The 15093-nt window shown below is 37.0% G+C and overlaps 1 protein-coding gene across 1 annotated transcript in view; it reads left to right on the top strand.

Moving 5' to 3' along the window:
- Positions 1–15093, top strand: part of LOC133526825 (uncharacterized) — a 40556-nt gene that overhangs the window by 12614 nt on the left and 12849 nt on the right. The window contains exon 2 of the mRNA XM_061863624.1: positions 4142–4163. Coding sequence (XP_061719608.1) covers positions 4142–4163 — 22 coding nt within the window. The remainder of the gene's footprint in view (positions 1–4141; positions 4164–15093) is intronic.

A 15093-nucleotide genomic window follows, 5' to 3' on the forward strand; every position in this document is an offset into this window, starting at 1 on the left:
TTACCCACAGAACTCTTCTCTACTCTATTTCTTTCAAATCGTTTACATAGTTAGTGGTACAGATAGGATATATAATTTAAATTTAAATACAGGGTGTTTATTAAGTCACCTGCAATTATTTACGGGGTGAATATATAGGTCACACTGAGCAACTCTTACTATGGGACCAACCTCGCATTCACGAAAAGAAAATTGGCTGTTTCATACATTTTAGCTGTCGGACCTTGACATTTTCTATGAGAGAGTATTTTTTTTCATATTCAACTTTAATGCATAATCTATACAATATAATCTATGCCCGAAGCACAGAAATAGCAGCAATCACTCTTCACCATTGTTCTCATTATTTATAACTGAAATAACCACATTTGCATTTAACTACTTTGCACAGGCTTCAGTTTTAATAAAACGTTTTTCGAAACATTACACTGTTGACTCTTATAAACTTTAGAACAGGTTTTCGTAGGTAATTTTACAAAGAAATAAGAAAGTGCCTATACATAAGCAAAAAGAATTTGAAACAGGTGGATTGTCAAAGAAAATTTTGTAGCCACAGTAAATTTACTGCCATCTTTCGACACACGATTAAAACTTAAAGAACGCTATTTGACTTTAACCCTTATTCTTTCATTGATATGTGTTAGGTGCCGCGCAGTGGATGGGTAGTCTTAAGGATATATTATATTAGTACGGATACTTGACATTTCAGTACCCCTAGTGTAAATTTAGTCGAAACCGAAACGTGACGTACGCGTTTGCGTTAAGTCTCATTTTGTATGGGTTTTTGAACAGCGCGCCAAGCGGGACGTTTTGGAAAGTCAAAAATCTCATAGAAAATGACACTTAACGCAAACGCGTACGTCACGTTTCGCTGTCGAAAATATTTACACTAGGGGTACAGGACTCTAATGTTATTACATTAGAGTCCTGAAATGTCAAGTATCCGTACATTGAACCGTTAAATGATTATTTAAACATTTGAACGCCCTATTTGACTCAAGCAGTGCATTATCGTCGCATGTAGATATTTAGAAAATAAAGATAATAAGTTTTTAAAAGATGAGGAACCTAGAACTAGTAAGTAAATAAATTACAAATGCCAGGATAGTCTTTGGTCGAGAATAAACTTGAAATCCGACTAAATCCGTCTACTAATATTGTTTTATTGTTACAACTTACCCCCAGTTCTCCTCCATATATTAAGTCTGTGATTATCCATGTGTTATGTGAAAATGATATACATAATATTGTGCCACGACGCCCACAACAAAGGTCGGACAGATTAACATACAGGCTTAGCTGAATAAACCCCTTCTCGGTGGAATTTTGACAGAGGTTTGACAAGTTTACCAGCTCACAGGATAAGATTAACAACTGCGGAGTGTCTTGTCAAAAGGGCTTATTTTTGTATGGTTTTCATAGAAAAATAAGCTGTTTTGTAAAGATACCTTTCTACGTCAGGAGCTTATAACCCTTGTTATTTTTTGGGGTTTATTTATTTATTTATTTAATCTTTATTGCACCAAAGAAAACCTTATAGTACAAAAGGCGGACTTAATGCCATGAGGCATTCTCTACCAGTCAACCTTTAGGCAAAGCAGAGAGATTGTGGGCGGTGCTACTTTAACAACAACAACCAAATATAATACAATAACATACCATACATACATAATACATACATACATAAATATACATACTTATATTTCTTATAATATATACATAAATAACGACAAAACATATAGAGCTTACCCATACATTATTATTTTTTCATTCTGCTAGCAAAGAAAGCACGTAAGGATTTTTTAAATGCAAACTTATTTTGAGCATTTTTGATGCCGTAGGGAAGTCCGTTCCAAAGACGGGCCGCCTGCACGGAAAACGAATTCGACATGAACCCAGTGCGGTGAAGAGGGATAGATAGAGACATATTGCCGGAAGAGCGAAGTTGACGGTCCCGGGTAACGCCGTAGTATTGAAATAGAGACTTAAGGTATTCAGGAGAATGAGGATCATTTAACACAGAAAAAAGAGTACACAACATGCGAACATTGCGTCGTTGACGAATGGGGAGCCAGCCGAGCTGGGAACGAAAAGATGAGACATGATCATATTTACGAAGGCAAAAAATGAAGCGAATGCAGTTATTGAGTAGCCGATCCAATTTGTCGAGAAGTTCTTCATTTAATTTAATATAAATACGTAAATAAATATTATAAGGACAGTCTTACACAAATTGACTAACTCCCACGGTAAGCCGACATACTTACATACAATACATAGAAAACTCACCAGGAATAAATATCTGCGCTCATCTCACAAATAAATGCCCTTACTGGGATTCGAACCCAGGACCATCGGCTTCATAGGCAGGGTCACTACCCACTAGGCCAGACCGGTCGTCTACGAAATAAACGACGAAGCATGTCTGTGTACGGAAGTTTTGTTGTTAAGTGTACACTCCTCTACTGTTGTTTATATTTTCCATGGAAATGTATTTCTACAAAGATATTTCAAATAATAATAACAAAAGATAACTCAGTTACAATCCGGTCCGAGCCGAGGCTTCGTTTTCTATGATGGGTTACTGATGATCATATGATGCTCTCTATAGTAAGCTCGGACGCCTCGATCCGGACCCGGACCCTTCATCATTCGAGTGTGGAGTCATTCCTATTGTACGAGTATAACCATCGACTGACATGTCTCTGAGTATAACATCAGTTGTCTCTATCTGTCATCAAAGCAACCAGAAAATCTTCCACTTCAGCGGCTGCAGCACGGTCGCATTTTTGTCACTTGTCACTATGTGTGTCACTTTCGCACTTACATACTTGTTAGATCGTGACAGGTCTAAGTGGACAAGTGACAGCCCCTGCAGGGCTAAGATGGTCGGCTGTCTATCATTTATCATCCAACCTGTCACGCTCTACCAAATACGTAGGTGCGAACGTGACGCATGATATGACAAGTGACAAAAACACGACCATGATACCGCTGCAGGTCCGTCAAAAAAAAAAAAAATTATATATACAATCTGTGTATACATTATGATTGTGTTCTAACATAAAGAAGAGTCAAAACAAGCTAACTCTGCACATAACTTTCAGTGACAGAGCGTGGAAGTGTTGCCATAAACGTCAAATTACATACTATGAAAATATGATATCTATAATGGCTCTGTCACACTTGTGTTTAGTGCGAGATCATACATTTTTAAGTAGCAAGTATATGTACATGTATTAAACACTAATAAATTTGTAAATAAATGGGGTTTAGTTGAAGCAGCGGTGATCCGGTATCAGAGGGCCTACCGCGAAACCCGAAGTTCGAACATTGTGGGCATGTTTCTCTCTTACGCCAATTAAAGCGAAATTAGAGTGACTGAGAAAGATGCCCGCAATTTGCAAACTTCGGTGTTTGCGGTTATTTCAGAGCTTTGAGTTAAAATTTCTCCCAAATCCAATTGATTGTTAAATTAATAAATATTATTGATATGGATGATTTGAATCATAAATTAGGTATATCTTTATTGAAATATTTAATCGTTTTAGTAAGTCTTGGGGTAATACATAAGAAAATAAATAAATAAATAAATATTATAGGACATTATTACACAAATTGACTAAGTTCCCCACAGTAAGCTCAATAAGGCTTGTGTTGAGGGTACTTAGACAACGATATATATAATATATAAATATTTATAAATACTTAAATACATAGAAAACATCCATGACTCAGGAACAAATATCCATTGCTCATCACACGAATAAATGCCCTTACCAGGATTTGAACCCGGGACCATCGGCTTCATAGGCAGGGTCACTACCCACTAGGCCAGACCGGTCGTCGAAAATATTATCTAAGTATCTATAGTTTATAATATGGCGTTAACAAAAGATCACTTGCAGGTTGTTTTATGCTTATGAATGACTTAAAATAAAATTGCTTCAAAATTCATTCTTTCCCGTAATATTTATGATTCCATATTTATGAAAACTTTAAATCACACTAAATTAATTGGCATTTTACAATCATTTCACTATTTTTATTACAATTATAAATTGCCAGCTTATGCATTTGAATTGTAATGTAGTAATTCAACTTTAAACATCAAGCTTAAATGTTTCTGCTTTTGTTTCAGGACTCACAGGAAACGGACTCTGGTAAGTATTTATTATTTTTATTTTTGACTGAGCGTTAGCGAAGGTCTCTGATTCAGCTTGGGCAAAAATGCTTTCATATGTCCGGATGTTCTCATCTGCAGGTCGCATTTCTTAACCGATTCTCGTGAAATTTTGTAAGCGGGTTTGGTAGTTAGAGTTTTTCCGTCGTTTCTTTTTTTAGACAAAATGGCTGAAATCGGCCTAAAGGACTTAGCGCAAGAAAGGTCTATGGCACTTATGACTATATTGTCCGATCGTTGGGATAATGATTAAAAAAGTAAGTATTTTCTTTTTACATTTTTAAAGGAATTGTCGACACTCAATCTCCTTGAAATGAATGTTACCTAGAAGCACTTTTTTTAGAAAAACTATTTGATTTTGTAAAGCAAAAATAATATAAACTCGTATGTTAATATTCATCATATTTCAAAGACCGTGGGCGTATTCGAGATTAAATGAATGTGGGCCCGTGTATGAAATCGGCTCGATAGAAAATAATTGCAAAGATCGGTTTTAAAATCACCATTAAACGAATCTTTTTATTTTTTTGACTTATGAGTCTGCAATCTGAACCACTAACGAGTGATAATCTACATTTGTTTTTATCAATAGTTTTCTTATTATTTCCTTGTCGAGGCATGCGACATATTTCATTTACTCCGATACAAATAGACAGTGTTCGCGCTTTAGGTATTTTTTTAATTTATTTAATTCTTAGAAGAATACAGTACTTAGTAGTCGTAAGCACTTACCTCCCAAACTGCAGAGCATTATTGACAGCCTATTAAGCTCATGGCGAGGTTTCCAGCTCACAGAACCACTAGCTTATTATTAAAATAAATAATTATTTATATTTCTAGCTTTTGCCCGCGTCTTCGTCTGCGTGGAATGATATTGATGATTGATAAAACCTATTCTATATATGTCCTTCGCCGGGCCATAAACTATCTCAATACCGCAATAGTTATTCATTAAGTAAATCTATTGAAAAGTAGTAGGTAAATTAAAAATACATCCCAACGTTTTGAAACCTTTACGGCACTCGTGGTCAACGCAATACATTTAGGATACGTTCAAATAGTTTAATTCACATATGAGTAGGTACGTAAGTAAATATGTTCTACAAACCTTCAAGAAAAGAGCTTCCTCCCATCTTAGAGTCACTCCACTCTAGCGTCTCCCGAGCGTCGTCGTCTATCCAACTCTTCGGCTGCTGCTCGACGCAATGTTGACGCAACTGCGCGACGACGTATATTTTACATAGCGCCGACTGGACGCCGGCGCTCAAAAGATGCTTGTGTGGAGTGGCCCGTAAAGGCCTGGTAGTTGGTAGCACACACGCAAAAGCTGACAATCGCAAATACCTGACAGGCCAATATCGTCCGGCGAACTGGTATTCAGTGGGCCCCTTTACAACGACTATGGTGTTGCGGGTGTAATCGCTTACCATCAAGTGATTCGTCTCCTAAAAAAAAACAGAAAAAATCCATAACCAAAATGTACGAGTAATAACAAAATACTTATCCGTAATATTCAGCACCTCTAGCTTCGTAAGCCGGCAGGGTCACTACAGACATGGCTATGAAGCCTTTACTAGCCTAACAATTTACTCTCTTTGAGTTTTAAATTTGTAGTTGAAGAGTTTCCTTTGTCCAACTTTAAGGGTTTTCCCTTAGCCACAGACTACGTAATACAGAAGCAGATACTATACTCTTGAAAACATAGGTCGTAATATCCCGTGTTCGTCACTCATTTTGACTCATAATTGGTCTGAAACCTGCACACTCACCGTCGATAAACTTTTTTTTATCTTAAATGAAAAGTTTGGCAACTTCTTTCTCCAACGTTTAAAGCTCTTTATGGAAGTGAAAACAAAATACCTATACCGATTTTTCACTACTGTCTGCCTTTAAGTAAAAAATAAATGTTATGAAAACCGTTGAAGCTGTTTTAGCATAGCATAATACCTGCGATTGTATATTATTTTATCTCTGCCTCGTTCAGGGCTGGTTGAGCGATTAGGTCTCAAAGTATTTTTAAAATGTTTTATTTTAGAAATTCCTAGATGTGAAGATATCCACGTTACTTATAAGGTCCTCTTAACATAAAAGTGGGTGTTTCGGTTAGCTTTACTAAAGGTTATGTTTGAATCGGCGTGTTAAGCGTGGCATATTTGCTCTGTAATATTGAATCTGTGCGTAGTTCAGTGCAACAGTTTGCTGCTGAGGACTCTCGGGCCGAGCCTTTGAGTCTCAAAGTTAAACATTTAAGAAATTCTTAGACGTGAAGATATCCTTTATACAGTCCGCTTGACATAAGAGATGGTGTTTTTACTAAAGATTACATTTGAATTGGCGTACTAAGCATAAGCATATCTGCTATATATTATTGAATCTGTGTGTAGTTCAGTGTGAGAACCAACAGTATGCTGCTGAGGACTCTCCGAGCATTTGGTACTGAAAGTTAAACATTTGAGAGATTGATATGTTGTTGAGATAACTGGGTCGGGCTGGGCCGGAGCGTCCGGCACTTCATTTTCTATGACGGCTGATCGGTGATCACGTGGGGCTTTCCATAGAAAACGAAGCGTTAGAAGCTCCGGCTCGGCCCCGGCCCGGTCTAGCGTGAGTTATCCTTTATACAGTCCGCTTGACATAAGAGAGGGTGTTTCGGTTAGTTTTACCACAGATCATAAAATAACGTTATGTTAGAATCGGCGTGTTAAGCGTGGCATATCTGCTATGTATTATTGAATCTGTGTGTAGGTCAGTGCAACAGTTTGCTGCTGAGGAGTGAGGACTCTCCGCGCGTGTGGGGCTGAAAGGTAAACATTTGGGAAATTCTTAGACGTGAAAATATCCACCTTTATACAGTCCACTGGACATAAGAATGGTGTTTTGGATAACTTTTAATAGGTCTGTGTCACAATTTTTTTGTTACTTTTAATTGACCTTATTTTTGTAAGAATCATGTGTATTTTATAGACTGGAACATGTAGGATAGTTTGTGGGGTATTTTTCTTTTATTTCTGCATTAATATATAATAATCTAGTATTCACATTTTTTTAGTTTTTAGTTATTCAGCTTTCTTTTAATTTACTGTTTCTGTACAATATTATGTTGTAAATAATTATCAACAATAAACATTTTCGCCACTAGACTGGAATAAAGAAGTTAAAAATGAGACTTAAAGTCGATGGTTTTCTTATGGCACTCAATATTCTATTTCAAAATGGTCATATAATGTGACATTAGGATATCTTAAAAATCTAATACCTATACCATAATACCTACTTAGAAATAATTATTAACCTTTTGATTTTTAAGCTAAAATAAAACATCGACACTCAGTTTTAGTGATAATGACCGAAGCGTTAGCAAAGGGTCCGTTTTAACTGGGGCATTTTTCTTTCGTATGTCCGCCGGATGTTTTCCTCTACGGGCCCAATTCTTAACCGATTCTCGTGAAATTTTGTGACAAAATTCTATGATTATTATATTTCTTTGTCGATCCAGTTTCTGGACTTTTCCAAAATGTGGAATTTAGAATAAAGGATATAAGCGCCAATAGCGTCTATGGCGCTTAAGACCATTATGAGTTCACTATGCTTCTGCATTTTCTAAGCTTAACGCGAGGTCTACAGTTCACCGAGCCACTAGTAACTAGTTTATATATTCAGATTCAGATTCAGAACTTTATTCATAAAAATTAAGTATTTTACATGTCATTTTACAATATGTACAATAAACAACACAAATTATTCATTTTATACATTTTACAAATAGGTAAGTACTTGGTTATATATATATTAATTATGATAAGTACTTCATTCGAGTGTTCTCATTAATTTTACCTTTCAGAAGGTACTTGTATAAAACCATGACCTAAATATGGTTTTCCTCAAACAATATCCTTTGATATTTTCCGCCCGAGTTTCGTCGTTTAACCTTCACTCAGATGTCTCTAATGACATTTCCTTATTTCTTAAAGACTGGTGCTGAGTTAACTTCCTGATTCATTAAAATCTTAAACTAATTGGAAAACATAATGTCAGTGAGATAAAAGGTTTTAATTTGGCTATTACAAACGAGATCTTTAGATGGAGGCTGGAATGCATTAAAGACTCGAGTTTGTAATATTCTTACCTCCAGAGTTACATACACACGTGTGAATGAATGAATGAAAACATCAAATTTGCGAGTAAAACTAAATTCTAAGCGAAATAATTCTAAAATACGGTGATATTTCAACACGGACGTAGATAAACCTTCATGTTTGGTACATGGAGATTGTATTCCTTACCTCCACCTTCCATAGTTGGCAGGTTAGATATCGAAGGCACAGATCTGTCCATCATTCAGCCACAATTGAAAATTATGTAAAAATATTTTAAACGGCTATAAAATTAATCACTTTAAATATTTATTCACAAAAACAAAAAAATAAATAAATTATAAAAGTCAGTGTTTTAAAAGTAAAACTTGAGTGGTATGGAACAATATAGGTAGGTATATACCTTTGTCCTTCAGTACACTTGCATGAAATGAAATAAGATCTTTTTCGAGCAGGTGTGATGAAAATTATAATATTGATATAATAATGAAATGTTTCAAAGTTTGGAATCCAGTTTTATGGACGCCTACAAATAGAAACAAAAAATAACACGCATATAATTAAGTATATCAAATTATATATACCAGTAGGGCTAAGATGGTCGGCTCTTTATCATTTGTCAGCATGGTTGTCACGTTCTTACAAGTATGTAAGCGTGAAAGTGACGGGCATAGTGACAAGTGATAAAAATGGAACCATGCTGCCACCGCTGAATGTTGATAGTTGGAGAAGAAAAAGGGGTCTACGTTTGTATAATTAGAAAAAATGGTCACGTGGCGTCGTTCACTTTCGTCGTTTTGTCTTGATAAACAAAAAAGTCACATTTATTTCACACTTTTTACCCAAATCCTAAGTAATGGAGAAATTCTTACCAAGCTGACAAGTGCCAATATAAGGTGCTAACAAATTAGCTACCGATATTTTTACAGCTGAGTACTCAGCTCCTAGAGTATTAAGTAGGAAAAAATATTGGATAATGATGTTATTTTTTTCGAGAAAATTGGAAAACACATTTGCTACGTATACACACTGTTAATAAGATAATTAAATGAGACCTCATTGAACATATTCTAGAACCTCTTTTACATAACTTTTAACTGGCCACTTCACGTTGATAAATCAAATGACACGTCGATAATGACATTTAAGACAAACATTTGTTGACATGACAGAAAATGTTAAACATCTTGTTAGTTAAATTCACATGTTATTATTTTTAGATAAAATTATAATATTTTTTTTGGTCGGTAAATTAAAACAAAAGAAGTATATTTTTTATACTAAGTCGGTGGCAAACAAGCATACGGCCTGTCTGATGGTAAGTAGTCTCCGTAGCCTATGTACGCCTGCAACTCCAGAGGAAAAACCAAAAAAGAAAAGTTGAAAAGTTTTCTATTTAAAGTTAATTGTTTTAATGTAAAGTACTGTGTCTTAAAATACCGGTAACTAATATGTATTCACCTTTGTATAAATGGGTCTACTCGGCTCGCGGCTGTTTTTGTTCTTTCCACTAGTTCTTCTATACTTGCCCTCGCTCATACGTAATAAGAATAGCTACCCACCGTGGGTCTAAAAACCTCACTTCACTTTGATCGGGGTCCTCTGAAGCGGATAATCCTGTCTAGTGTCTAGTATGCGAGTCAAGAGGTCGATTCCGTTTTATCAATTTGATAAGGTTTTGATACAAATCAAGCATCCACGCGTACCAATAAGTGTAAGCGCGGTGCCTTATGAGACGACACCAGTGGCAGTCACTTTCGCACTTACATATTTGTTCAAACGTGGCGGGCATTATGACAGGCGGTATAAACGCGACCATGCTACCGCCGCATCAGCGTTAGTGGTTCACATCAAAAAAGAAAACGTACAAATATAAAACGAAAATATTGGACGCCTAAATAGGATCCCAACTCTAGTACTAGTATAATGTCGTGGGAATCCGTAGCGCTAACTTTCAATGGGGACCTGACTTAAAAACTTGAAAGTACGGGCTAGATTTAAATCAATTAAGTCACACACATGTACATAATAATAATAATAATAGGGGCCACATGTAAGTCAAGTAACTCAAGACATATACGCCAACGACAGAAAAAAACAAACATAAATGTATCAAGTTGTTAAATCACAATCGGCTTCCGCAACCCCTTTCAAAGGTCGATCCTTTCAAGGAATATGCTGATTAGAAAATACTTCGGTACGGCAGCTTCTAATGCCGATTGTAAAGGTCCTTAGTGGAAATCTGCATTTCATGTGACTTGTTTGATATGAAGAATATAAAATAGTAAATGTCCCAGTGCTGGACGCTGTCCCAATAATTGCCACTTTAAAATTTCAAGTCTACGTGGAAAAGGGACTGTCAACCATCGAAATTATCATTATCACCTAACAAAAACTAAGACTACCTCTATAGACATCACCGACAGGTTTTTCAATAATATAAAACTCGAAAACTTTAATCGAGCATTAATCTGCGAAGCGCAAGGGCACTACCTACTCTCGAAGCACTTTGTGGTTTTTTTAACTCACATATTTTGGTTTTGGATTATATTTCTTATCTGTATGTATTTTGGCATTTCTTTTAAACAAAACCTGTTAATTTTTGACAAACCTTTAAGCCATACTTTTATAAAGAACCTACTGCCAGGAAACGGTAATGCACTATTTGTCTTTACTTCGTTTAATATACAAATAATTTATTGAAAAAAGTATTGTACAGTGGTTGCTCTTAAAGACTAAAGATTGTATTTTTGTGATACAAATAAAAAAAAGCATTATGATTTGTCCTTCCAGTCTTTTATTCCGTCTATAAATTTTAAAGTAAAATTATTTTTTCTATCTTCCAGTGTCCAGACAGGGTAAAAACTCGCTCAATAATCGCAGACAACAGACAACTCACTCTACCTTTTATTTCAAATCCCTAGAGGGAAAAACCTCTATTGTCTACATGGAAAAAATAAATTCGTGCAAACAGAGACTAGTAATTAAAAAAGACAGTCTGTTACCATACAAATTCATGTTGTCGTTATTTTTGTTTACACATACACCAATTGCTTTGTTATGTGACCACCACAATGCAATGTAATAAGCTTTCTTTTACATTATTTTACTGGATGTGTAAATCTATTTACACTAAGTATTTTTTTATTAATAAAAGGACATTTCTGTTGTCCTCGCTACACCGTAATCCCGTAAGTAAGTATTTCGTATAGGAGCAAGTCAAGTACGTATTACTGACTCTTTAGAATTTGGGACGAGTACCGTGGTGACCGGATGGCCTAAAGCTCAATGCGTTAGTCCATAAGTTGAAGACGCCGGTTTGATTCCGGCCTGTCCTTGGAGGTCACAGTTTTTTTGTATATGACATTTTTAGTTTAAAATGAAATGTGACGTTTTCTAATAAAAACCACATTTTCGGTTGCTGATGAGGTTGATTTCAAATTGAAGCTATATGTCGCCTTTTTGACAACCGAAAGTAACCTTTTGGTTGAGAATCGCACAAATGAAGCTAAGTCTTTGCCAATGTGACTCGTGCGACAATGACGCGCAATTTTGTACGTAGCAGTCTTTATTATAACATGCCTTTGGCATTAATAACTCACGCAGGAGATTATACGTCGTACGGGCGGAAACAGTCGATCTCCGTTGAAAGGACTAAATTCTTTAACGCTAGAATCGATTTTGCATTAGATTGGTAAATGCTATTGTTCCCACACACGCTCTATTAAATGTGTAAGAGCGGGATGGCTGTTCTATACATTAATACTAGATTTTGGCGTTGCGTTAAAAAGGTTTTGATCGTATTGTTTCCTTTACTGCGCGCCGTACTGTTTACAATTTCACAATTCACTGTTCTCGCTCGGGAATCGAACCGACTGAAAATTCCAAAAAATAAACACCCGCTATTTTATTCCGCTAGTCGGTAATGTTAGGTAATGTTATAATTTCTTCATGAAACATTCGGTCATATACTCGTCTGTTGTTCTATATAATATATCCATAAAATCGAATATTTAATACACAAGAATACTTTTAGACGAGCAAATTGAAACAGAATCGTAGAATGCCGTTTTGTTTCTTTTAAAAAATTAAAGAATATTTAAGTGAAATTAGTTCGTTTAAGGTTTCAGGCACTGTTCCTCCAGGGCCCATACATTTTTCCACCCTGCATAAAGTGGCAGTACCAACAGTTATTTTAGACCGGTCATGGTATCATATACGAATAATCAGAGAAGCTACCGCGAACATCGACCTTCGCATATCCTCTATCGCTTTTGATTCAGTAAAATGACGAAGATATTTCCTGCATTTTCATTTTTGAAATTCTCGGCACGCCGCCCGGATTATTAAAAAGTCTCTCGAGTTTTTCCAGATGTATCGATTTTAACCTCGGCGTCTCATTGGGTATTCATTGGATTCTGAGATTACACTCAAGCCCGTTCAGGTGTTTTAATATTTATAGGAAACAGTATAGATTAATTAACAAGAGTTGAAAATCATAATAAAGCCTTTTTCGCCACACCAGACCGGCTAGCATGAGTTGCGTTCTCGCGCGCGCGTCCATTAGAACGTATGGAGTCGCGCGCGAGCATGCAACTCATGCCAGCAGGTCAGCCAGGTCAGTTCACAAAGTTTCTCTTGATTATTTAAAAACTGATGAGAAAGTTGCATTTTGTCCAGTGCCTTGTAAGTTGATTCCTTATGTGGGCTGGTAGAATTGACTTTTAAATCATGATCGTTAATTTTATTTGGTTAGTTTTTTGGTGTTTTTAAGAAATAACGTTCATTTGAATTTGATTTTTCCTCGCGTTAGTGTGGTGAAAAATTTAGTGTTTCCTTGAAATTTTTTCAACGCTCAGGATTCCACTACTCGCTACGCTTCTGGTTCAATTTTGGAATCTTTCGCTTTGTAAAATAAATAAACATTCCTTATTTATTTATTTAGATTGTATTTTTTATAAGAGTCCTGGCCGACCCGATAGGCTTACCGAAAATATCAAGATCTACACCATCCTACCAACTTAATGATGGAAATAAATCAATAAGATTTCTAAATCTTACATTAGGAGTATGTTATTATTACTATGTTGGTATTTCCCATTATGTTACGTGGACAGTGTGATTTTGTTTCATTTGGGACAATTTCCCGCTCATCACTATTCAAGTTGAATTATTCGAGCGATATGAGTATATCATTTTGGAGACAAGTAAATAATTCAGACTGGTACTTTCCAGGTAAGCAGGTTTCATAAAGTTTGAATTGTAAAACCTTGCACTCTTAGCAGAGATCTGCAATATGAAATAGTAATATAATTCTAATATTTACCGAAGTTGAAAGCGCTAGCACCGTATTGAATAATACTTCGTTCACAAGCGCCACTATTTAACAAAGCCGATGTTTAATTGTGTAAGATTGCAGTAAAAAAAGTTTTAATTTTAATGGGTTTTACGGCTTCCAATTCGCACGTCGACGTGCGAGCGGGATGTCGCTATAATACGCGCAACGTCGTTTTGCCCAAACTTTAGGCAGTGTCTTACCTGAGCGAATAACTCGCGAATGCGAAGTGGCGCGGCGCAGCGCGGGTGAATTTAATCCTTTGATACCTATGGAAGTGTCCTACGTGGGCGATCTCCGAATGCCGTTGGGCCGCCGCGCCGCGCCGCGTCGCATTCGCGAGTCAACGCCCACGTAAGCCGCGCTGTTAGAGCGACGTTCGAATCGGATGCAGTGCGCCATGCCATGCGCCCATTAACCACTCGCGTGCTTTTGGAAACTGTAGTTGCCAGCTGTCACCCTTATTTTATTATAATAACAGAAGTCACTGAAAAATATCAATCACGTGAGTGGTTATGAGTGTTGGGGCAAAATATAACTAACTAACTATTGTGGCGCAGTAATCCAAAGAGGGTCTTGGCCTCCAAAACGAGAGAACGCCACCTGTCCCGGTCCTGTGCCACTTCCTGCCAGTTATCGGCTTTGAGTTGGCACAGATCCGCCTGTACACTGTCGCTCCAGCGGTATCTGGGCCGACCCACTGGACGGCGACCAGTCGGTCGTCCCAAATAAGCTCTCTTAACACCCCGATCCTCAGCCATCCTCAGTAAATGGCCGAACTAGCGAAGTCTGTGGCATTTCGTTTCGCCGATGATATTGGGTTCGGCCACTAACTCCACGATTTCGGCATTCTTACGGATCCTCCAGGTGCCGTCATCTCTCTTGATAGGCCCCAGGATCTTCCGTAACACCTTTCTTTCCGCTACCTGGAGCTGACTCTCTTCTTTCAGTGTTAGTGTCCAAGCCTCGCAGCCATACATAAGAATTGGTCTTATTATAGCGTAGCGTGTAGTACAAGAATTTATTATTCTACGTACGCGCTACAAATACGTCGATCCCAGCAAACGTGACAACTTGAAATATATGTCATATACGAAATAAAACGTGACCACGCTCTCCAGTACCTGGGGCTGGAATCGAACCAACGTCGTCTTCACTCGCGGCAAATGCCTAAAATCACTTGGCCAGGTTGAATTTTCGCACGAAAATACTTGTACAAAAATTTACAGTCTTTATTATTTACTGTCCCTTATAACAGTAAATCCATTTTCCCTGCAAATGGCAGGTCGTTTGTCCACGATGCGCCTCATTTCACTCATTGTCACGTTTATGCAAATGTGTGTTTAACGTACAGTGCTGCAATTTAGGTGACTGACGTAGTCTGTAACGCGAATATGGCTTTTGAAACAAGTATGGCTAACATGAGTTGGCATTTGATTTGTACGCTAGCAACTGCGTAAACCTCAACTCATGATAGCCGT

The sequence above is a fragment of the Cydia pomonella genome, chromosome 17, assembly GCF_033807575.1.
Source record: "Cydia pomonella isolate Wapato2018A chromosome 17, ilCydPomo1, whole genome shotgun sequence".
Lineage (NCBI taxonomy): Eukaryota > Metazoa > Arthropoda > Insecta > Lepidoptera > Tortricidae > Cydia > Cydia pomonella.